A 23,501-nucleotide genomic window follows, 5' to 3' on the forward strand; every position below is an offset into this window, starting at 1 on the left:
CGTACCGACCCACAGAATATAGTTATTGTGTCATTTTTGCCGCAGTCTGTATGCTATAAAGACAAGACCCCCGAAAAAATGGCGCAACTGCATTTTTCACCCCATTTCACTCCCCTTAGAATATTTTTTAACGTTTTTCAGTACATCATACGGTGCATTAAATAGTTTAAGTGAAAAACACAACTCATCCCGCATACATAATAAGCCCCAGACATCTACGATGACGGAAAAATAAAAGACTTATGATGTTTTGAAAGTGGAAAGAAAAAAACAGACAAAAAGGTCGTCGCCCCTAAGGGGTTAAAGTGCCCCACAATAAGTAGTAGCAGAGCCGTGTAACCGGACACTAAATAGGCCCTGGAGCGCGGCCAGCGGCATTCACAACGTCTTATGATCCCAAATTAGAAGACAGTCACTGTTCTATTTCCGACCCTCCAAATAAACAAGGCAGATCCCAGTCACTACCTTCTTCTCCCCACAGGGAGGCGCTGGGAGCGCACGAATGTCAGGACCGCAGTCTACGAACAGGCCTACTACTATGGCTGGAGGCCAGGAGCGCTAAAAGGGTCAGGAATATAGCAGGGCCATTACAGAAGCTCCATGTTATCACATCTGTACCCGCGGGGCGGCGCAGGGGCTTCAGAAATATACTGCATGCATACAGAGCTGGAAACCATCAGCATCTAGCATGCCCAAATAGTCAGTAACAGCAGCTGCACAGTATTAACCCTTTCATATCGCACATATGTGTACACTCAAAGAGTTGCCCAGTTGTAAACTATTGATGGACTATCCTCAGCATAGATCGGTGGGGTTCCATTACCAGCGACCCCTGATGATCAACTGTTTGCAGGGCTGGTCTGCTCATGCAGGAAGCAGACAGCTCCATTCCCACTGCAGTGGCCAGCCTTGGTATTACAAGCATTGAATTGAATAGAAACTTTGCTGCAATACCAAGCCTGGCCACTACAGTGGGGATGGAGCTGTCTGCTTCCTGCAGAAATCAGTTCAGCGCATCAGCCCAAAATCAAGTGACCAGCTGGGATCCCAGAAGGCTGAATTCTGCCAATCTACTATTGATGAACTCTTCAGAGGATAGGCCATTGTTAGTTTACAACTGGACAAACCCTCTAAAAAGGGAATCTGTCAGCTCGTCTGAGCCCCATAAACTAAACTAATGGGCTCATATGAGCTGAAGTGCTGAGTCCATAGATGTGGCTATTCTAGTAAGGGCTCTCTCACGTGTATTTTTTCACATGCGTAATACATAATGTAGAGCAAATAAGGGGTACATACGGCTTTTTAAATCACTTCTATTGTTTGTTTTATTTTGATGCTAAATTAACAAAAAAAACGCATTTTGACTGTTTTTTCTTTTTTTTAATAGGATAAAGAAAAACAGTGCGTTCAATTTATTGGTCGGGTTGTTACGGATCTGACAAAATCAAAACGCGTGTTTTTAATTTATTTTTATTTATTTCAACTAAGAGGAGAAAGTGTGCAAAAACATTTTTTTTCCTTACTATTTTATTATTTTTATTGGGGACTTGAACCTGATAACATTGATAATACATCGCAGTACTTCTGTACTGCAATGCATTATTGTTATTGATAGTGATCACAAACCCTGACACACCTGGACAGACCATTGTCTGACGTTCAGTTGCCATGGCTACCCATCGGCCCTTTGCTGATGACGTCACAGAGGGAACCCCTTACATGCCACGATCAACATTGATTGCAGCATGTAAGAGGTTAACAATGGTTCTCTCACTGATCCCCACTGTTGTTGTGGGAGGCCGTCAGTCACAGCTGGCTCCCGCTGTGGATGGCACAGGCTCAGCTTCTAAGTCTGTGCCATCCATAGGACATAGATGTAAGCCTATTTGCGGGAACTGCTTCCCAGCCACAACGTTCATTTATGCCCTGGGACAGGAAGAGGTTAAAGAGGTTGTTCCAAAATGAAAACCCCTTAGAGAACGTTTAGCTTGGGGCGATCAGCTGATCGCCTCGGGTCCTGCTCTCAGTACCCCCAGAAAACGGCTAATTTTGCACGGGAAAGTCTGGGTCAGCCTGACATTTCTCTTGCAGCGGTGGCTGCAGGAGACATATAGTATGAACATGGATGACCACCCCGCGCAGGGTGCCGAGGGGCCGTCAGGACTGAACCTTCTCTCTATTCTGGGTCATAGAGAGGGGCCCCAGGTGTAAGGGGTTGTCGCCTATTTTTGTGGGTTGCAATTGTATTTGTTGAACCTTTTGTGTGCTCAGACAAGTGCATTCTTATGGCATTTATATTAGTGCCGCTGTGAGCCCTTTAAGTAGCTTATCTTTTTGGTGTAGACTTTACAAAGTCAAAAGTAAATTAACAGTTGATCGGCAGGGGGTCATCTTGTAATAACCTATCTTCCCCATGCTTCACTGCTGCCTGCGGACACTCATTATTGTACCGCTCTCCCTCCATGCTTCACTGCTGCCTGCAGACACTCATTATTGTACCGCTCTCTACCATGCTTCACTGCTGCCTGTAGGCACTTATTATTGTACCGTTCTCCATAATGCTTCACTGCTGCCTGCAGACACTCATTATTGTACCGCTCTCCACCATGCTTCACTGCTGCCTGCAGACACTCGTTATTGTACCGCTCTCCCTCCATGCTTCACTGCTAATTGCGGACACTCATTGTACCACTCTCCGTTATGCTTCAATGTTGCCTGCAGACACTCATTTTTGTACCGCTCTCCACCATGCTTCACTGCTGCCTGCAGGCACTCATTATTGTACCGCTCTCCACCATGCTTCACTGTTGCCTGAAGATACTCATTATTGTACCGCTCTCCACCATGCTTCACTGCAGACACCCATTATAGTACTGCTCTCCACCATGCTTCATTGCTACCTGCAGGCACTCATTATTGTTCCCCTTCTCCACCATGTTTCACTGTTGCCTGCAGATACTCATTATTGTACCGCTCTCCACCATGTTTCACTGTTTCCTGCAGATACTCATTATTGTACCGCTCTCCACCATGCTTCACTGCTGCCTGCAGATACTCATTATTGTACCCCTCTCCACCGTGCTTCACTGCTGCCTGCAGACACTCATTATTGTACCGCTCTCCACCATGCTTCACTGCTGACTTCAGACACTTATTTTTTTACCGCTCTCCACCATGCTTCACTGCTAACTGCAAACACTCATTATTGTACCTCTCTCCACCGTGCTTCACTGCTGCCTGCAGACACTTATTATTGTACTGCTCTCCATAATGCTTCACTACTAACTGCATACACTCATTATTGTACCGCTCTCCACCATGCTTCACTGCCGCCTGCAGACACTCATTATTGTACAGCTCTCCATAATGCTTCACTACTAACTGCAGGCACTCGTTGTACCGCTCTCCACCATGCTTCACTGCTGCCTGCAGACATTCATTATTGTACCGTTCTCCACCATGCTTCACTGCTGCCTGCAGACACTCATTATTGTACCGCTCTCCACCATGCTTCACTGCTACCTGCAGACACTCATTATTGTCCTGCTCTCCCCATGCTTCACTGCTGCCTGCAGACACTCATTATTGTACCGCTCTCCACCATGCTTCACTGCTGCCTGCAGACATTCATTATTGTACCGTTCTCCACCATGCTTCACTGCTGCCTGCAGACACTCATTATTGTACCGCTCTCCACCATGCTTCACTGCTACCTGCAGACACTCATTATTGTCCTGCTCTCCCCATGCTTCACTGCTGCCTGCAGACACTCATTATTGTACCGCTCTCCACCATGCTTCACTGTTGCCTGCAGACACTCATTATTGTACCGCTCTCCACCATGCTTCACTGTTGCCTGCAGACACTCATTATTGTACTGCTCTCCAGTTCTTGAGTGAATAAAACGCCTTCTGTTAAAGCCAAATATTTCACATTGTGACTCCCCAGTTCACTGCATCCCATTTCCTATGTTTTTGTGCATAGTTGTGTTGCTTAGCCTGGTTTTTCCATGTGGAAGGTATGAATTTTAGACACAATTCTTCCATGAAGACCACTTCTAGCCAGACCTCTCTGAACAGTAGATGGTTGTACCTGGGTCCCACTGGTTTCTGCCAGTGCTGAGCTGATGACACAGCTGGACATCTTCCGATTTTGAAGGGAAGTAAGGGTGATAGGTCTTTTATTTACGTTTCCTTGGTCGATCACTGCATTTACAGTCCTCAACATTGCCCATTTCTTTGTACTTCTTCCAAAAGATCTTGCACAGCTCATCTAGAAACCCCAGGCTGCTTTGAAATCTTTGCCTGGAAAAGACCTCGCTGATGCAGGATAAGTACCTTGTGTCTTGTTGCTGGGCTCAGGTTTTCCATGGTGTACGACCTGTGCCACGAAACTGTCTTCCACAACCTCACCTTTGTAGCAGAGTCTGTCTGTTCCTCGCCCAGTTTTAAGCCTCTTACACAGTTGTTTCTGTTTCATTTCATGATTGTATTTCAACCAAAATGACCATTATGACCTGTTTGGTATAATTTATTAATGATACGTCTAACTATAATCCTACACAAATCAGGGATTTTGTACCTAGAAAAACTAACAAAGAGCGGTCACACCAAATATTAATGTGATTTAGATTTCTTTCACTAAGCACTTCTTACTCTGCAGCATTTTTTGCACAATCTAGTACATATTATATATATGATCCACTTTTAGCATTGCCCAAGAGGTGCAGACTGACATTGAGCAGCATGTCACGTAGGGTTCTCCTTATCCAAGAGTGACAACGTCTGTGTGAAGCCAGGGCGGAGGTGTGCCAGCGCCGCAACCGCCTCAATTAAAAGGGAAATTGTTTAATGACAAGTTATTTTTACCTAATAAATCCATTCAGCGACACAATAAAAGAAGTGGCTTACATGTGAACTTGTGTAAGCAATTTAATTAATCTGGCCGCTGAGAGCAATATCTATATCAGCGCTGCCCGGTGGCCAGATGACAGGTGTCCACAGCACATAAATAGCCCGGCCGCCCCGCTGGCAGCGCAGGAAGCACGGACTGCATGGAAAAACACTCTGTCATTGCTGACTGAAATAAAAGCCACGGCACTTCAGGGACGGCCAACCGGCTTAGCGGGCCGCTTGGATATCACCGCACCAAGCGGGATGAGGCCGAAGAATGTGGAGGGAACAGGAAAACACTTTAAATAAGCTAAAGTTATGCAACGCGGATTAGCTGCGGCTTACGCCGGACCGCGGGCAGGTCATATTCTTCAGCATTTCAGCTGGTGGAAATATTAATCAAATTACATTTATGTCAGCAGGAGGTCACAGCAAGAATGCGGCAAAACGGCAGCAAAGCCCATCGGTCACGATGCGCACTCCTCCTTGCAGGCCTGTAGGGGGCAGAAGTGGTAGCATGTAAGGATCGCTGTGCTGTTGCAGACCTTGTTGTGGCTTCAGGAATGTTCTGTTTATGGTCACGACCCCAAAGTGGGGGCACTTGGAGGCTGGTATAACCAGTCACTGTACTGGAGTGCTATCCATCGACATGCCAAAAGTCATGGGACAGGAACTCATATCATGTATTCAGTGCAGAAACTCATCGTGGCATCATAAGTGGATGAAAGACGCCTGGACGGATGTTGACCGTCTGCATAGCCCCCCACAGCTTCAGTGTATTTGTAGTTGCAAGATCTCAGGGGCAAATGGACCTCTCCACCTCATCCCATAAATGCTGTATTGGGCTCATTTTGGGTGAAGATGCCAGCTGAGCCATTCATAGGAACTCTCGAAATGCTCCTCCAACCAATTCTGGACAACGTGGGCCTGAAGGCATGGAACATTACCCTGCTGGAATATCCCATCATTGTGGGGGGACATGAAGTCGATGAAAGGCTGCAAGCAGTGAAACGTAGTGGGCACTGATGTGTTTAGGCGGACCAGTTAAGTCTATCCATGGCATGGGAACACATCACACCAGTATGGGATCACCAACTGGGGTCAATGGCTTCATGGGGTCTGTCAGACACATGAACCCTACCATCATCCCAAAACAATTAGTATCGTGACTCATGGGCCCACACCACATGTTGCCGATCCTCTACGGTCCAGTTAGTAACTTCATGAGCCCAGGGGGGGCGCCGTGTTCGTGTTGTGGTGATAACAGAGGCGCTCTGGTGGGTCTTCAGCTTCCGCACCCCATGGAAGCTAAAGACCTGCAGGATAAACGTGAGGGCCTCCTGCACTGAACGTGGATGTGATTTCTGTTGGAGTCGCATGTTTGTACTTAAAAAGAAAAAAAGTATTGCCATTTTTTGACCCCCCATAACATTTTTGATTTGGCTGTTGATGGGGCTGTATGAGGGCTCGTTTTTCGTGGGGCGACCTGCAGTTTGTAATGGTACACGTTTTGATAGCTTTCTATTCAATAGACCGTTACGGATGTAGCGATACCAATATTTATTTTTTTTACATTTTGTAGATGTGACACTGGGAACATTTTTTTTAAACCTTTAATAGTCTTTATAAATGATTAAATCTTTGGTTTATCTTTATTTTCTGTATTGTTATTTCTTTAACTCAGCAATAGGCAAACAATGATGGCAGCCCAGGGGGCCTTCAGAAGCCCCCAGGCTGCCATGACAGCTGGACGGCTCCCCGCAATCTTATCGCAGGCCATTTAAATCCTGCTAGGGACATCTAACGGACAGAACTGCCAACGGCATCTATAATTCTCTGTGATTGTGGCTGCTGCCAACGGGTGTCAGCTGTCAGAGATGCAACGGGTCATTTTCTGATGACACATCCCTTTAAGGAGCCTTCCTACATTCTGTTTGTACTAAATTTCATTTTGTTGATGCAGAAGAGCAGAAAATCTTTCTATTATGTTTTTCTTGTATTTTCTATTTCGGTTTTGACGTGCCAATACTAAAAAGGCAAAGGGCTTCAGGCACTCGGCCGTATTACTGCTGGACCCGTAAGGGACCTCCGGTACTGAAGCCTACTGGAGATGATGGGGGCTCTCTGGGCCGCCAACTGATATCATGTACTGCAAACTCTAAGGGATTGTGAGTTCTTTATCCTAAATCCCTAAACAGCGTCTGGTTTCCCACGGGGAATCCTCATGCCGATACCCCTGGAGTAGTCTTCGTAGCAATGGCTAGCATGTGGATGGACAGAAGACATGAGTTCGTGGAACTAAGGGAAACGATAGGAATCAAACTCGGACAAAGCCAAGATCAAGCCAAGCAGAGTTCGGTCATAATCCGTAGACATGCAGAGGTCAGGATGGGGGGCAGACAAGTGGATACGGTCCCATATACAAGCCGGGTCAATGCCCAGCAAGACGAGAACAGCACACCTTACCCTTTTGCTCAGGGATCGAGTGAAGGCTCCAAAGGCCTCCTGCCCACAGCCGTGTCGGACTCAGCCAGCGGAATATCACTGCGGGATCTGACACGGCGCTCCCCAAAGACCCCATACTCACCTTTCTGGATCCGCCGCGCGAGTCCTGTCCAGCGAGTCGGCATGCATGCGCAGTGCAGCGCATGATGCACCGGCGCTGGGCGGTGACTCATAATCACACAATACTTCCACTGTGCTCAGAGCGAAAGTATCACATGATGGACGGCTTCCATTGACTACCGTAGAATGCCGGACGCGCATTCTACCGCGACAATTAGGACACGCTGTGATTTCTTTCATGCTGTGAAATTCCATGGTAGAATTCCGCAGCGTGAACATTGAAAGGCAGAAAGCTATCAGGTTCAATGGAACTTAATAGCTGCAGGATAACGCCGCAGATTTCTGCCGCGAGAAATGTGCAAAAATCCGTCCGTGGGAATTAGCCCTAAGGAAGTCTGGGGTCCCTTGGTATTGGCTGAAGTAAATGTCCCCTGGCGTGCACTGGGCCATTAAGAAGCTGGTAGTCCTTGCACGAGCACGACAAGATGCCACGGGAGGGCAATGGCGACAAAGTCAGGTAAGCAAATAAATCATTAAAGAGATTTTCCAGGACTAAACTATTGATGAGCTATTCTTAGGACAGGTCATCAATAGTTGTTCATTTGGGGGTCCTGAGCAGTACACCCCCACTTCACCTCCCCAAGAAGCTGTCTGAAGAGGCCATGTGAGTAACCTAGCCATTTCTCAGACTTGTGATATCACATTCATCAGTTACATGGCCCGAGAGCAGCTCAGCCCCATTCAAGTGAATGAGATTGAGCTGCTGTACCGGGTACCACCACTATAAAATGCACAGCACTGTGCCTGGTATGGACTAAAGCGGCTGCTGCACCACCCAAGTGTCACTGTGATCAGCTGATCAGCGGAAAGGTCATCAATAATTAAAGAGGTTGTCCCGCGAAACAAAGTGGGGGTATACACTTCTGTATGGCCATATTAATGCACTTTGTAATGTACATTGTGCATTAATTATGAGCCATACAGAAGTTATCAAAAGTTATTCACTTACCTGTTCCGTTGCTGGCGTCCTCGTTTCCATGGAGCCGTCTAATTTTCAGCGTCTAATCGCCAAATTAGACGCGCTTGCGCAGTCCGGGTCTTCTTCTTTTCTCAATGGGGCTCCGTGTAGCTCCGTGTAGCTCCGACCCGTCACGTGCCGATTCCAGCCAATCAGGAGGCTGGAATCGGCAATGGACCGCACAGAAGCCCTGCGGTCCACCGAGGGAGAAGATCCCGGCGGCCATCTTCAGCAGGTAGGTAAGAAGTCACCGGAGCGCGGGGATTCAGGTAAGCGCTGTCCGGTGTTCTTGTTTAACCCCTGCATCGGGGTTGTCTCGCGCCGAATGGGGGGGCTGTTGAAAAAAAAAAAAAACCGTTTCGGCGCGGGACAACCCCTTTAAGTCCCAGATAATCCCTTTAAAGCTCCACATGGCTGCAATTTTACAAGGTGTTTTTATTCCATAGTTTCCATGAGGCGAATCATGTTTCATAACATTACGGAGGTATTTTCTCCTAGGAGTATTTCTCATACAGGCACCAGGTAGCGGCACCTAAAGCATCTGCAGGTCCATAGTTCGTGCAGTTATTATTCACCTTGTTTGGTTTCAATACAGGAAATGATATATATTATGAGCCTCGTGTGACGCAGACTGTTAAGGCGGCAGTATGGAGTCCTAAGCTCTCACTCATGACCTGAAGGTTGCAGATTCAATCCCCGCTGGTTCAGGTAGCCGGCTCAAGGTTAACTCATCCTTCCAAGGTTGGTAAAACGAATACCCAGCTTGGTGGGGGGTAGTAAATAAAATTACCTGAAAGCGCTGCGGGATAAGTTGGCGCTATACAAACAATAATAAGTCCCTTCCCATTTCCCCTATTGCATCTATTTAAAAGGTCCAGAACATTTTGCCTTTTTTTCTACTGATGACTTGTCCTCAGGATAGTTCCTCAATAGACGATCGGTGGGATCTGCTGCTCAGGATCCCTGCCAATCAGCTGATTGCTGGCACTGCTGGCAGTACAGACAGCGCAGGAAGCAGATTGTGCTGTCTGTAGTGCAGCAGCCTGGGTTGGGAATACACTGAATTCATGGGAGCTGTGCCCACCATACCATCCTGGGGCGCCGTGCGCTATGGTCAGTGTGATCTGCTTCCTGTGCTGTCTGTAGTGAAGCGGTGATGGGAATCTGCTGATCAGAAAGGGATCCAGTCCTGGGGACAGATCATCAATAGGAAATAGACCTCATCTGGAATACTGGGTCCAGTTCTGGGCACCCCACTTTAAAAAAGACATAGACAAACTGGAGCAAGTTCACAGAAGAGTTACCAAGATGGTGAGCGGTCTGCAAATCATGTCCTATGAGGAACGGTTAAAGGATCTGGGAATGTTTAGCAGAAGAGAAGGCCGAGAGGAGACTTAATAGCTGTCTACAAATATCTGAAGGGCTGTCACAGTGCAGAGGGATCAGCCCTATTCTCATCTGCACAAGGAAAGACTAGAAGCAATGGGATGAAACTGAAAGGGAGGAGACACAGATTAGATATTAGACAGTGGGGAGATCAATGAGTGGAACAGGTTACCACGGGAGGTGGTGAGTTCTCCTTCAATGGAAGTGTTCAAACAAAGGCTGGACAAATATCTGTCTGGGATGATTTAGTGCATTGAGCAGGGGGTTGGACCCGATGACCCTGGAGGTCCCTTACAACTCTACCATTGTAGAATTCTAAAAGTATCACAAGTCCCAGACAACCTCTTTAAGGTTTTTTGTTTTCTTTACCTGGAGCATTCGGGCTGCCACAGACACAATCTGATTGAAAAAGGCGATGTTGGGTCGGAACTTCTCTTGCATGTCACATAAAAACAGGACACTGGACTGCTGACGCAGCTTTCCTAAGCGGCCGAGCGACATTGTCTTTATCTAGGAAAAAAATATAAAATAAATAAATTTATAGACCAATGAAGAGGAAGAGTCACCATACTGAGACAACGTATGTAACGATTATTTGTGATAATTAGCAAAACTGCAAATATATACTGCGTCTTGTCAAGTGAAGTACAGCTCTAGCGACAGAGATAACAAGGAAATGGAGGAGAGTGATGACTCATTCTGTCTATAGAAGTCTATGGACAGCAGAGGGGTGGGTGAGAGATTCACCTGGATATACTGCTGGGGTTAACTGACAATTACAGCAGCGGAGGTGAAAACCAGTGGTAACTGAAGGATACTAGTCACATAATTACCTTGCAAGTGAAAATGCGCCTTAACATAAAAACGTGATTTAAACAGGTTGGCACTTTCTGATCACACATTCCGTTTAAGTTTGACTTGACCATGTTAAACAATCAGCTTCTATATCAGGAGGACACATCAGCATTACAGTTACCCTCGGAGGGCTGTTTATAGGGGCTTATTCACATGCATTCTGTATTAGGTGCGTATTTTAACCGCCATTGATTGGCATTGCGATATTCAGACTTGCATTTAAAATAATCAGCATGTCCTATTTTGGTCCGTATTATGGATCATAATTGGCATTTAAAGTCCACGGGATCGCGGATTTACGCATAAAGAAAGGATAAATCTGCGGGGCCTTATTGTATTTTTTTTTTTATACACTTGAAAAATACAGTCATTATGTGCAAACCCTGCAAAAGGGTCCGAATACGCTGCGAATACGCCCGGCTCTGGTTTGTGAAAACGCTGCATATTTCATGGACTTAAATGGCAGACTCCTGTGTGAATGAGCCCTAAATGTACCTACTGCTTTACATGGCTGCGGAGCTCTGCGCACTGTGATGGGGCTTCTACCCTTCCACCTCTTTAGCATTAAGCTTCATCCTTTAGCAGGTGGCTAGGGCGCCCGGGTCGGGCCGTCAGTGCTGAGCCACCCCCTGTGAGCTGTTGGTCAGAGCGGTGCGGAAGAGTGCGCTGAGGCTCAGAATTCAAGATGGCACTGGCTCCTTGTGCTGGCACTGCCCCCTCTGCCAAGCGCTGACTACATCCTCTGGGGAAAGTGGAGAGCCGGTCCTTCTGTGTCTGGACCCCATGGGCCACATAAAATGACGGTGGGGGCCGGATTCAGCCCGCGGGCCTTGAGTTTTTACACGTGTGTGCTCTATATGAGGATTAATCTATTAACCCCTTGAGGACCAGACACTTTTTAGGGATTTTACCCATGTGATGATTTTACTGCCCTATTTTTTTTTCCTTTAGCTACAAAAATTATTTTTGCTGCATTTTTTGTGACATATAGGGTGATTTTTTTAATATCCTTTTTACAGATTTTTTTTTCAGTTTTTTAGTTTTATTTGGGGTAAAAATCTTTTTAAAAAAAATGTTTTTTTTTTGTTTTTTTTTAAACATGTAGGGCTTATTCACATGGACGTATATCGGCTGGGTTTTCATGCCCGGCCGATATACGCTGCCCCTCTCTGCGAGGGAAGGAGGCGAGACAGGGCGGGAGATAATAAAAAAAAAAACTAAGTATATTTACACTAAAATAATGCTTTTAGCAACTTTATTAACTCATTACTACAGTGCTTGGTCCCAAATGGGTTAATAAAGTTGGTTTGGAATTTCCTGCTTCTGGTTTGCTGGTTGATATATTCGGACGCCTCCACATCTGTGCTGGAAGCTCCATTCTGAGGTTCTGTCGGAGATCCGGCACAAAATGGTAGAAGAAAAAGTTCTGCATACAAGAGTTTGTCGTCCAGTAAAATGCGGAAACCAAACGCAAACCATTAAGGTCATTGGGGTCCATTTGGCGCCGATTCCGTCATAAGATGGGTCTGTTCGCTCAGGGGATTCCCCCTCCATGCTCCAATAAAGGAGCAGGAAAACGGAACCGCGACCGCAGATGTGAAAGCACCTTGAGTCATGTAGATATATGGCGCGTTTTTACGTTACCGCCAGTCGTTACTTGAGCTGCGATCTCTTCCTCCTTCACAGTAACTGATATTTCAGAGCTGTAACTCCAATGTTTTGTCCATTTTGTTACTAATTTCCCTCATTCTGTAACTTTAGCTCCTCCCCCCTCCAATGGTTATCCGCTCTTTGGGCTCGCTCACGCTGGCGCTGGCCTTCGTTAACCATTTCCATTTCTCTGCTCTGTTTGTAGATTTTAATGGATTTTCAATAAAAAAAAAAGAAATATTTCCCTTTTTTAAACACAACAAACAGCCGTCAGTCGCACCATTTATTCCTATTAAAACACGGAAATAAACGGAAATATTTAGGTTTATATTGAGAACCCATTGAGATCAATGGAGAAAAAACCCCAAATGGTTTCATCTTTTTTCTGTTTCTCTGCTTCACAAATGAAACACAGAAACGGCAACGCTTAACGAGGGCCAACGCCAGCGGGGGCGGGGCCTGACTCACAATACAGAACCAGAATGACCTCTTGTACTTGGTTCACATCCCGTGGGGATGAAGGGATTCCCCGTAACGATGCCAGGCTGATTTCACATGAAAACGCCTTGCATCCATGGGGTTTTCACATGGTGGAAAGTACGACATTGCCCTCGCCCGTGTGAAGCTAGTCTTAGGGGGTAAAGGTGGGGTTTTGAATTTTTTACTATTTTTTTTTTTACTTTTGTCCCAACCAGGGGATTTTTATTTCACCATTTTTCATTGCTCTTATAATGTACTTCAGTATTGCAGTGTATTATAAAGCCTATGAAGCTCAGTAACAGATGGAGGCTCATAGGCCGTCTTCAATCCTCCGGGTGCCATAGCAACTAGAGATGAGTGAGCGTACTCGGCCACGTCCCTTTTTCGCCTGAGCGCCGCGATTTTCGAGTACTTCCGTACACGGGCGAAAAGATTCGGGGGGCGCCGTGAGTGGGGGGTTTCAGCGGGGAGTGGGAGAGAGAGAGGGCTCCCCCCTGTTACCCCCGCTCCGCCCCCCGGCGCCCCCCGAATCTTTTCATCCGAGTACGGAAGTACTCGAAAATCGCGGTGCTCGATCGAGTAATTACTCGAAACGAGTAGGTTCGCTCATCTCTAATAGCAACCCATCGGACCCCATAATCACATGGCAAGGGTCCGATGGGTGACAGAGGGAGCCCCTCCCTCTATCAGACCTTTACATGTCGCGGTCGCATTGACTGTGGTATCTGTCATATGAAGAGGGTTAAATAGCAGGTATCGTTGTTTTCTTCAGTCCCCGCTGTTATCTGTCATCTGACAGCCGAGCGCCCACGCCCCAGAAGACCCGCGGCAGGCTTTTAATACAGCGCCATAAAAAGGTGCATGCCTCAGAGTAAGGCCCCTTAATGACTGCCGGCAAACGGCGTATGGGCGGTCGTTCAGGGGTTAAAATACAACCGTGAAAAATGACAACCATGTAAATGGATTTAGAGTTTTTCATTAGCTTCATATTGCGGATCGCAAAACACAAACCAAACACGGATTACGACTGCGCTCATCTGAAAATGGCTGAAGTCCGGGTTCGCATCTGCTCTTGGAGCTGTGTTTATACGGACGCAGGTCTTGGATGAAATAGCGCAACGCGCTGCTTTACTTCACCCGGGGAAATGTGGGGTGACTACCCGCACCCCATTATACTCAATGGTGTCCGTCTGGTGCCGTTTGCCAGATCCGGCGCATCTGTTTTTTCTTCTGTGTCGCTCCTAGGAGGAAATGGAGACCCACAGCACTAGCGACACCGGTATCCGTCAACCATAAACAGCACGGCGATTCTCTCACTAGGAAACCCGAACATCCTCCACAAGGTCGTTCGCACGCCCGTATTTACGCAGTGAATAGAATCCATTGATTTCAATAGGTTCATTCACATCAGCGTATTTTTCACGTGATACGATCGCAAGTTAGAGGCGGTCAACGTGATTTGGTGCGTACTGATTTGTGTGCGCAAACACGTGGTGCAAATACACGCCAGAGCGGGCAAAACATGTGGGCATAAGTGCATTTCAGCCGTACAAACGCGTGATTGTGCGGCCAGAATGCGCTTACGCCCGTCTATTCCTGCCCTCAGGGTATGTTTACACGTGGCAGAAATGCTGTGGATTTGCCGTGGCTAAATCAGTGGACACAGACTGACAACGCGCTGCGTCCGCCCGAAATCAGCAGCGGAGGCGATCTCCTCGGAAGCCCTCAGCTGTTAGCTCTTCCTTCACCTGTCAGCCTCTAGTACGCACAGCGCCGCAGGTCTGGCGATGCGGAAGTGGTATAGAGACCGCTAGGTGCCCGGTGAAGGAAGTACTGACGGCGCGAGGACTTCGGGACGAGCGCCATATCTTTTTGACTTGGTTTTGGATGTATTTGCATTACATGGAGCAGGTTGATGAAAACTATGTGTTTCCCCTAGCAACCAATCACAGAGCCACATTCATTCCAGCAACCAATCACAGAGCCGCATTCATTCCAGCAACCAATCACAGAGCCGCATTCATTCCAGCAACCAATCACAGAGCAGCTTTCACTTTACCTCAGCATTATTGTTGTGCTGTGACTGGTTGCTATGGGCGACAGGCAGCTCGTTCATCTCCACATCTTTCGCACCGCAGTGGTTTGTATCCGTGACATCAAGATGCGACCGTGACCCAGTGGGCCACAAACACGGACTGCGCCGAGCAGCGCCCGCTCATTATTAGTGAGTACTGGCGTGCGGGTGCAGCTTACGCCGTGTTAATCCATCCCGTGAAGGATGAGAGCGCCGGATCCTGGATTCACAAATTGGTGAGAAACATGTTTTTTTGCGCAGGAGGCCGGAGGATGTCTGCTCGCACGCTGCGGAGCGACTGAGGGGGGTGTAGCGGGATCTCAGGTTCTCCCGTCACTGGAGACGGGATGAGGGGCGCCCACTGCGCCATTTACATACATGTGAGAGACCTACAAAAACACGTGGATTTTAGGAATACATTTACGCTTTTAAAATCGTGTTCGCCGTAGACATACTGATCCGCTATCATGGGGAGAATGTGCATGTCTGTCACCGTCGGGGCGCCCTCCCACGGGCGCACGTATCCGGCGTGTCATGTGTGTAGTTTTCACGTGTTGAATGCGCAGGCACACGCGTGTTCGCTCCCCAGAGACTATATTGGTGTGTAATGTGAACCTAAACAGGACACGCTGGGATTTTCCCCGCCCACGTGACAAAAACCCGCCGGTGTGAGCGGCACAATAGAGATTAACGAGCCTTCAGCACCGCGACCACACGGCGACATCCGTCTGCCTGAGCCCTGAACGGTTTTTTTTTTTTAAATAAAGTTTTGTAGTTCAACACTGTTTTCCCCCATCACAGCGTGCGGAAACATACAGCCCGACATTCTCATACGTTTTGGATAGATTCTCATACGTTTCATCCGTTTTTGGACAAAAATAAATGGGTACGTTTCACGGTTGAACATTGGCCAGTGTGGACGGCCCTATACTTGCTGATTGGTGGCCTCACAGATCCTTGAGAATGGGGATCCCACACCCCCCAGTGAGGAGGAGACCGGAGCGCTGGTCGCGCGAGCACCCTGACGCTCTGCTTTCATTGGGGCTGCCGGGAATCGCTCGGGTATGTCCGAAATTATGTTGCCCGGCAGTGATGCTCAGCCAGCGCTCCTCTCATGCTGACATCACTGCGGGGGAACAGATGGGACTCCTGTAGTAAAACGGAGAGGGAATACGGGCCCCTGATCTCGAGATCAGTGGGAGGGGCCGTGTACGACCCCATGACCCCTTAATGACACAGCCCCCTTTTTTTTCAATTTTCTTGTTTTCCTTCCCCCTTTAAAAAAATAATAACTCCTTTATTTATCCATCGCCGTCGCTGCATGAGGGCTTGTTTTTTGCGAGACGAGTTGTATTTTTAAATGGTGCTATTTAATGTACTAAAAAACTTTTAAAAAAAGTTTTAGGCCTCATGTCCACGGGGAAAATCAGGCCTGCTATGGATTCTCCATGCAGAATGCGCAGCGGATCCCTCTTTTCCCGCGGACATGAGGCTAAAAATAAGATTTAAACTCACCTGTCCGGACGCTGCGGATCTTCCTTCCTTCGCACCGGCGGATGTGCTTGGCAATCCGGCGGCGTGCCGCGCGCATGCGCCGGGCACATCCACCGGGCCGAAGAAAAAAGATCCGGCCGCGACGGAGGGAAGATCCGCATCGTCCGGACAGGTAAGTTTAATTCTGGTGCGGGTCCCCCGCAGATCCGGACGGCTTCCATAGGCTTCAATAGAAGCCTGCGGGAGACCCGCACTGAAATGGAGCATGTCGCGGTTTTTTTTCCCGCACACGCAATCCGCGCCTGAAGGGAAAATGACATCCGCAGGTATTTAACTACCTGCAGGTGTCCAATGCATCCCTATGGGGCGCGGATCACGCTGCGGGAAAAACGCTGCGGATTTTAAATAACAATTATCCCGTGGACATGAGGCCGAAATGTCGCGCGGCAAACAAACCGCGGCATGTCCTATTTTTGTGCGGGGCTCGCAGAGCCTCGCACAAGAACGTCACTCACCCAGCCGCCGGCTCCGGTCTGCGCATGCGCCGGGCGCGGGTGAGTACGCGCTCGTCTCTGCAGGCGCTCGGGTCGGGTCCCGCGGCAAGAATTCTCGCCGCCGGATCCGACCCGCTCGTCTGCAGGCGGCCTTCAGTGACACTTTGTGCGTCACGTGAAGCGGACGATGCCACGTTTATCAGCCGCCGCCGTGTCCGTCCGTCAGTCCTCCTACCTCCCAGGTGACTTTCCTCCTTGCTGACTATATCCGCACTCTCTAGTCCCCAGCAGGGGTCACATGATCACAAGTGACCAATCACATGATAAACTGTCACTAACCATGAGAACTACATGCCGGATCGCAGCGGCCGGCCGTACAGCGCAGCCATGTATCTGGAGGACTCACCAGCTGCAACTACCACCCCCATCAGAACCCGGAGGATGAGAGGACCTGCGGTGATGTCACAGTCATGTGATCAGTCACGTGTGTGGGAGGAGCCAGGCTCGTGGTGCTCTGGACGGGATCAGTCCGTGCGGACATTTCTGCCTCACCATGTTACCCCTGTGGGGCTTCCCACACCAGTTACCATCTGCGCGTCTTTACTTCAAAACCTCCGGATTAAACTGCCGCGGAGTTCAGGACGTCTTGTGTAACTGTTGTTGTGGATCTCTAACACACAGGAGATGGAATTCTGCAATTACAGTCTGCAGGAAAAACCATCTATCCCCCAGCCGTCCCGCAGAGCGCACTGCATGCTTACAAAGGCAACAGAATGCGCATTATTTGTCACAATCCCCATCTGCGCTGCGGGCGTAAGGTGACCGGACGTCTCAGTTCAGGCGGACAGTCCTGCTTCTGGGATGTCTGGTCAACATGAAGGGGATTACCAGCCGAGGTGCTGCTGCTCCCCAGCTGATAATCACTCATTAGTGCTGCTGCGGGATGCACATACTGACAGCAGTGTGTGCACCCAGGATCATCCTTCCCTGACCTCTCCTCCTTGGTTCTGCAGGAGGAGAGTAGAAGGGAGGAGGCATTTGGGTGCAAAGTCTTCCGACCACAGCAGTGCCAAGAAGAGGAGCAGCAGCACTTTGTAGACCTGGAGCAGGTAAGTATATCGATTTCAGGTGGGCGCTATTACTACCAGGGCTGATATAGGGGACACTAATACTACTACAGCTATTGTGGGGGTCACTATTACTACCCGGGCTGATATAGGGGACACTATTACTACTACAGCTATTGTGGGGGTCACTATTACTACTGGGGCTGATATAGGGGATACTAATACTACTACAGCTATTGTGGGGGTCACTATTACTACCCGGGCTGATATAGGGGACACTAATACTACTACAGCTATTGTGGGGGTCACTATTACTACTGGGGCTGATATAAGGGACACTATTACTACTACTAGAGATGAGCAAGCGCACTCGTTAGGGGGCAATACTCAAGCGAGTATTGTTCTTTTCAAGTACCTGCCTGCTCGTCAGTAAAGATTTGGGTGCCGGCGGGGGTGAGCGGTGGGTTGGAGTGAGTGAGCAGGGGGGGGGGGGGGGGGGGAGAGAAAGAGAGAGAGACATCCCCCCCCCCCCCCCCCCCCCCCCCGATACCTGAATCTTTTCTGACGAGCGGGCAGGTACTCAAAAAGGACGATACTCGCTTGAGTATTGTCCCTTAACAAGTATGCTCGCTCATCTCTAACTACTACAGTGACTGTGGGGGTCACTTTTACTACTGGGCCTGATATAGGGGACACTGTTATTACTGAGGCTACTGTGGGGGTGACTATAACTGCTGAGGCTACTGTGGGGGGACACTATTACTACTAGGCCTGATATAGGGGACCCTCTTAATACTGGGGCCACTCTGCATGTAGCAGCACATCTCAAGCCTACTTAGCGTATGTTTACATGTAACAGAAATGCTACAGAATGTCCGTAACAGAAATTTCCACCGCTAATTCCGCAGCATTTCCACATCCAAAAAAAACTGTCAAAAACTACCATTGGTGCAGATTTGGAGTGGATATTAGCCGCGTACCTGCAGCTGACTTCATGCGGCGCTCCCCCTCACCTACTCCATAGATTTCCCGCTATCAGTGCTCCCCGGCTTCCGGTTCCCAGTGTTGTGGCCTCACCAGGGCAGTGGCGCTGCACTTGACCCGGCCGCTGGTAAAGATGTTTGCGTTGCGAGATGCACAAATATGAACCCCATTCTTTTGAATAGTGTCACACACGTGAGGGATGTTTGCCTGCATTATATTGCACGGAAATGCGGGAAACAAATCGCGGCACGTCCCATCTTTGGGTGTGCCCTCGCATCGCATCTCCCATTGTTTTCAGTGGGGCCATGGGCAGCATCGCTCGACGTGCTAGGCGCACACAATGCGAGGTCCCCCCTATTGAAAAGAATAGGAGAAACTCTGCGCTCAGCCGCCATTGCATGTTGGTGAGCGCGATATCGGGCCGTGATTCACGCTCGCCCGAGTGAAGTAAGCCTTAAACAGACTTATTTGCTATTACAGATTCAGTGAGTGCTTTACTCAAGATACTACACTGTGCCGCGGTGTGAACGTGCCGCGGGAATCCAAATTTAGCGCAGAGTTGTAAGCCAGGACAGACAGTGATGTCCATTGTGTAATGTCCGGTCATGATTTTCGATCGCGCATAGTGGCAAGGGAGACATTGCCAAACATCTTTCTACAAGGAATCTCACACGGATGGATTCTAATTGCGGATTTCGTGATTGGCGTCTGCACGGAGGATCCGCAGAAAAACACGGACGTTGAAAGACATGAACTTTCGATTTTTGCATCACACTTGCGGATACGAATTGCATATTCCATGAGCGGAGGAAAAATCGTAGCATGCTCTATTTTGCCATGGACGACTTCCATTGAAGTCAATAGAGGCTATCCAAACAGCAGCCCCTCCTCAATTAACATTGCGATTGGGCTGCGGGCGCCCACATCATCACTGAGCGCAGGTGGCGGAAATACAAACATTAAAAAAAAAAAACCGCCTCGGTCATACACAGCACAGGGAACGCAGGGTCGCCGGCCGACCTCACAGATGGAATCCGCTCCGTCTGCATAAGCCACGCCTACAGCTCGTCGTAAAGATGCCGCGGCTGCGAAAGCGTCTTCAAAAAGAAGGATCACGTTTTTCTTAAGGTCTCAATTCGGCAATGCGGAAGTAAAACGAGCAGCGGCGGGAGGTACGTCAGCGAAGCACACAGCTTGTTACAATCATCATTGTTATGTGGACAAGCGAGAAGACGCAACTGGAAATGGAATCACCGAAAGCCTTATGGTAAAATGTAATTCTGCTGACAAGTCCTGGGATGAGTTTTACAAGAGGTTCTGCAGCGCCCTACGCTTCTAAGAAGCATCCATTCTTCAACGGATTTCAAATGGGATCTTTCAGGCTACAAAACATCTCATGTGAAAGAACCCATTGGAGACCCTGAGCGTCACATACATGCGATTTGAAGCAATGATTTTGTAATCCGTGTGAAACAGGCCTTAGAGAGTTGGCGTACCTCCTGATCTTTAATGAAACAGCCTGGTCCTTTTTATAATGATGGAGGTAAAAATCATACATTGTAATAAGCCCCGCCCCTGACCACACCTCTCTGTCCAGCTTTGACCCTGGGAAAATCTGGTCACCTTAATCCTATATTAGAAATCCCCAACAATTCCACAAGGGGTCATTAATTCTGCCGCAGAAAGCTATTTCAAAAATTTAGGCCTAATGCCCACAGCCATAGCTCAATGTACATGCTGTCCTGTTTGTCACGGGAATACGCGCGGACAGCTTCAATGAAAGCCGCCCGTCACGCTATACTTCCGCTGCTGTACTGCACATGCACGCCAGCAGTGTCATGCGGGAGGTACGCAGCAGATCTGGAGGGGAGTATTGGGGTATTTGGGGGGCACCATGACGGACTCCGCTGCGGTATTTTGCTTGTGGAGCCCAACACGGCCGTGGGCATGAGACCTTAATCTTGAGGTTTTGAAATAAAGATGCACGGATTTTAACAGGTGCGGAATTCAAGTCCCACGGGGAAAACGTGTCGCAGAAAAGATCATGAGAACTAATTCCATCCCGTGTAAAAATCCCTTATGTGGTTAAAACAGGTTCTCAATCCTTATGGTATGTTTACATGCAGCAGAGCCATGTGCCTGTGGAAGAGTGGTTTATAACACCTTCTGCCTCCACTTTCTTTAGTAAGTCTCCAAATTGCTCTTCTCTGCTCGCCCCACCACCTGCGCTAGCGACCCTCACACCTCCTCCGGTCCCTCTCCCCAGTGGTCATCTCCCATCTCACCACTATATTCAACCTCTCTCTGACCTCTGGCATCTTTCCCTCTTCTTTCAAACACGCCATCATATGTCCACTGCTAAAGAAGCCGACTCTGGACGCGACTGATGCTGCCAATTACCGACCCATCTCAAACCTCCCCTTCATCTCCAAACTACTAGAACGGCTGGTTTACTCCCGCCTTGTAAGCCATCTATCAGAGAACTCTCTCCTCGACCCCCTACAGTCTGGCTTCCGACCCCAACACTCAACAGAAACTCCCCTTACAAGAGTATCAAACGACCTACTGACAGCCAAATCGAGGGGCGATTACTCCCTACTGATCCTCCTCGACCTCTCCACAGCATTTGACACTGTCGACCACAAACTCCTCCTCAGTATGCTTTGCTCCATCGGCCTAAAGTACACTGCTCTCTCCTGGTTCTCCTCCTACCTATCTGACCGCTCTTTCAGCGTCTCCTTTGCTGGCTCTACCTCTCCTTCTCTTCCCCTTGCTGTTGGGGTCCCCCAGGGCTCTGTCCTCGGCCCCCTTCTTTTCTCTATCTACACAGCCCCTATTGGACAAACCATCAGGAGATTTGGCCTCCAATACCACCTGTATGCTGATGACACCCAGCTATACACCTCTTCCAGTGACATCTCTGCACCCTTCCTCCAAAACATCACCAACTGTCTGTCCGCTGTCTTTAACACTATGTCCTCTCTCTACCTAAAACTAAACCTCTGTAAAACTGACTTACTGGTGTTTCCACCCTCCACTAACCGACCTCATCCTGACATCTTCATCACAGTGTGTGGCGCCACCATAACTCCTAGACAACATGCCCGCTGCCTTGGGGTCATACTTGACTCCGATCTCTCATTTACCCCCTACATCCAATCTCTCACCTGAACAGGTCAGCTGCACCTCAAGAACATCGCTAGAATCCGCTCTTTTCTCACTGTGGACACGCTAAAAACGCTTATTGTTGCCCTCATCCACTCCTGCCTTGATTATTGCAACTCGTTGCTGATCAGCCTCCCCTGCACCAGACTCTCCCCTCTCCAATCCATCCTGAATGCAGCAGCCAGGCTCATCTTCCTGTCCAGCCGCTACTCGGATGCCTCTGCCCTCTGCCGGTCACTGCACTGGCTGCCCATTAAATACAGAATTCAATTTAAGCTCGCTACCTTCATCCACAAAGCCCTCCACTGCGCAGCGCCCCCCTATATCGCCTCCCTCATCTCAATCCATCAGCCAGCCCGGGCTCTCCACTCTGCTAACGAAACTAGACTGCGCACCCCTCTAATTCGAACCTCTCATTCCCGCCTCCAAGACTTCTCCAGAGCAGCACCAGTCCTCTGGAACGCACTACCAAAGAATCCAGGACTCAAAAAACTTCAGGCATGCTCCAAAAACACACCTCTTCAGGGAGGCATACCGCATTCCCTAAACAAACCCCTCTGTACGCTGCCTGATAACATGCTCCCTGACCTACTTACTGCAATCCCTGCTAGCAGTCTTAAACCGCTCCTGCAGTCATAACGATTCTGCCGTCACACAGCTAAATGTCTGACCACTGTCTATGTGTATAGCATCCCTCACTCTCCACCTCACCATACCTGCACATCTCCACCCGTTTACCTTCTGTATCACCCTATTATCTGAAGTATGTAAGCTCGTTGGAGCAGGACCCTCACCCCTATTGTTTCCATCAACTGATTACTATTGTAACCATGGTTCTGTAATTTTTGTACTTTTGTCTCTCTGTATTCCCCCTGTCTATGTAAGCGCTGCAGAATATGTTGGCGCTATACAAATAAAAATTATTATTATTATACAGCGCTCAATGAGTGCTATGTACTAAAAAAGTGAAAGTGGAAGTGTTTCTTTCACTACAGAAGCCAGCAGTCACTTGATCGTCGGGATCCCCTGGCATAGCAGAGCTACAGGGTCCTAGCAGACCCTGATCAGCTCTGTCAGTGACTATTGTCACTACTGGGGATGTTTTTCCCTATAACTGGAGCTCCTATAGATGCCCCAGCTACAGCGGAAAAGTGTCAAATAAAACAAAAAAAATGACCATGTGAATGTCCCTCAGAGGTCTTGTATGACGTCATGGGGGGACATAGATAGTAAAAATAAAAAAAATATTACATAAATAAGTAAAACAAAATGACAGAATAAAATAAAAATATATACATAAGAAAGAAAATAACCCAAAACAGTCGCCGTAAGCGCCCTGTAATCCAAAACCATACGTATTACATATCAAAATGTCCA

General features: G+C 48.4%; 1 protein-coding gene across 4 annotated transcripts in view; it reads right to left on the reverse strand.

Moving 5' to 3' along the window:
* The window catches only part of ISOC2 (isochorismatase domain containing 2), a 28,590-nt gene extending 11,204 nt beyond the window's left edge, over nucleotides 1-17,386 (reverse strand). Inside the window, exons 1-2 of one of the 4 annotated variants that reach the window (XM_066606196.1) lie at nucleotides 17,248-17,386; nucleotides 10,231-10,371 (exon numbers count right to left, since the gene is read on the reverse strand). In XM_066606196.1, coding sequence (XP_066462293.1) covers nucleotides 10,231-10,371; nucleotides 17,248-17,250 — 144 coding nt within the window. In that variant the 5' untranslated portion in view covers nucleotides 17,251-17,386. Of the gene's footprint in view, nucleotides 1-10,230; nucleotides 10,372-14,905; nucleotides 15,035-17,143 lie in introns of those variants that run through there. The other 3 variants (XM_066606199.1, XM_066606197.1, XM_066606195.1) reach the window with 3 other exon arrangements.
* Nucleotides 17,387-23,501: the final 6,115 nt, after the last annotated feature.

This window comes from Eleutherodactylus coqui, chromosome 6, assembly GCF_035609145.1.
Source record: "Eleutherodactylus coqui strain aEleCoq1 chromosome 6, aEleCoq1.hap1, whole genome shotgun sequence".
Lineage (NCBI taxonomy): Eukaryota > Metazoa > Chordata > Amphibia > Anura > Eleutherodactylidae > Eleutherodactylus > Eleutherodactylus coqui.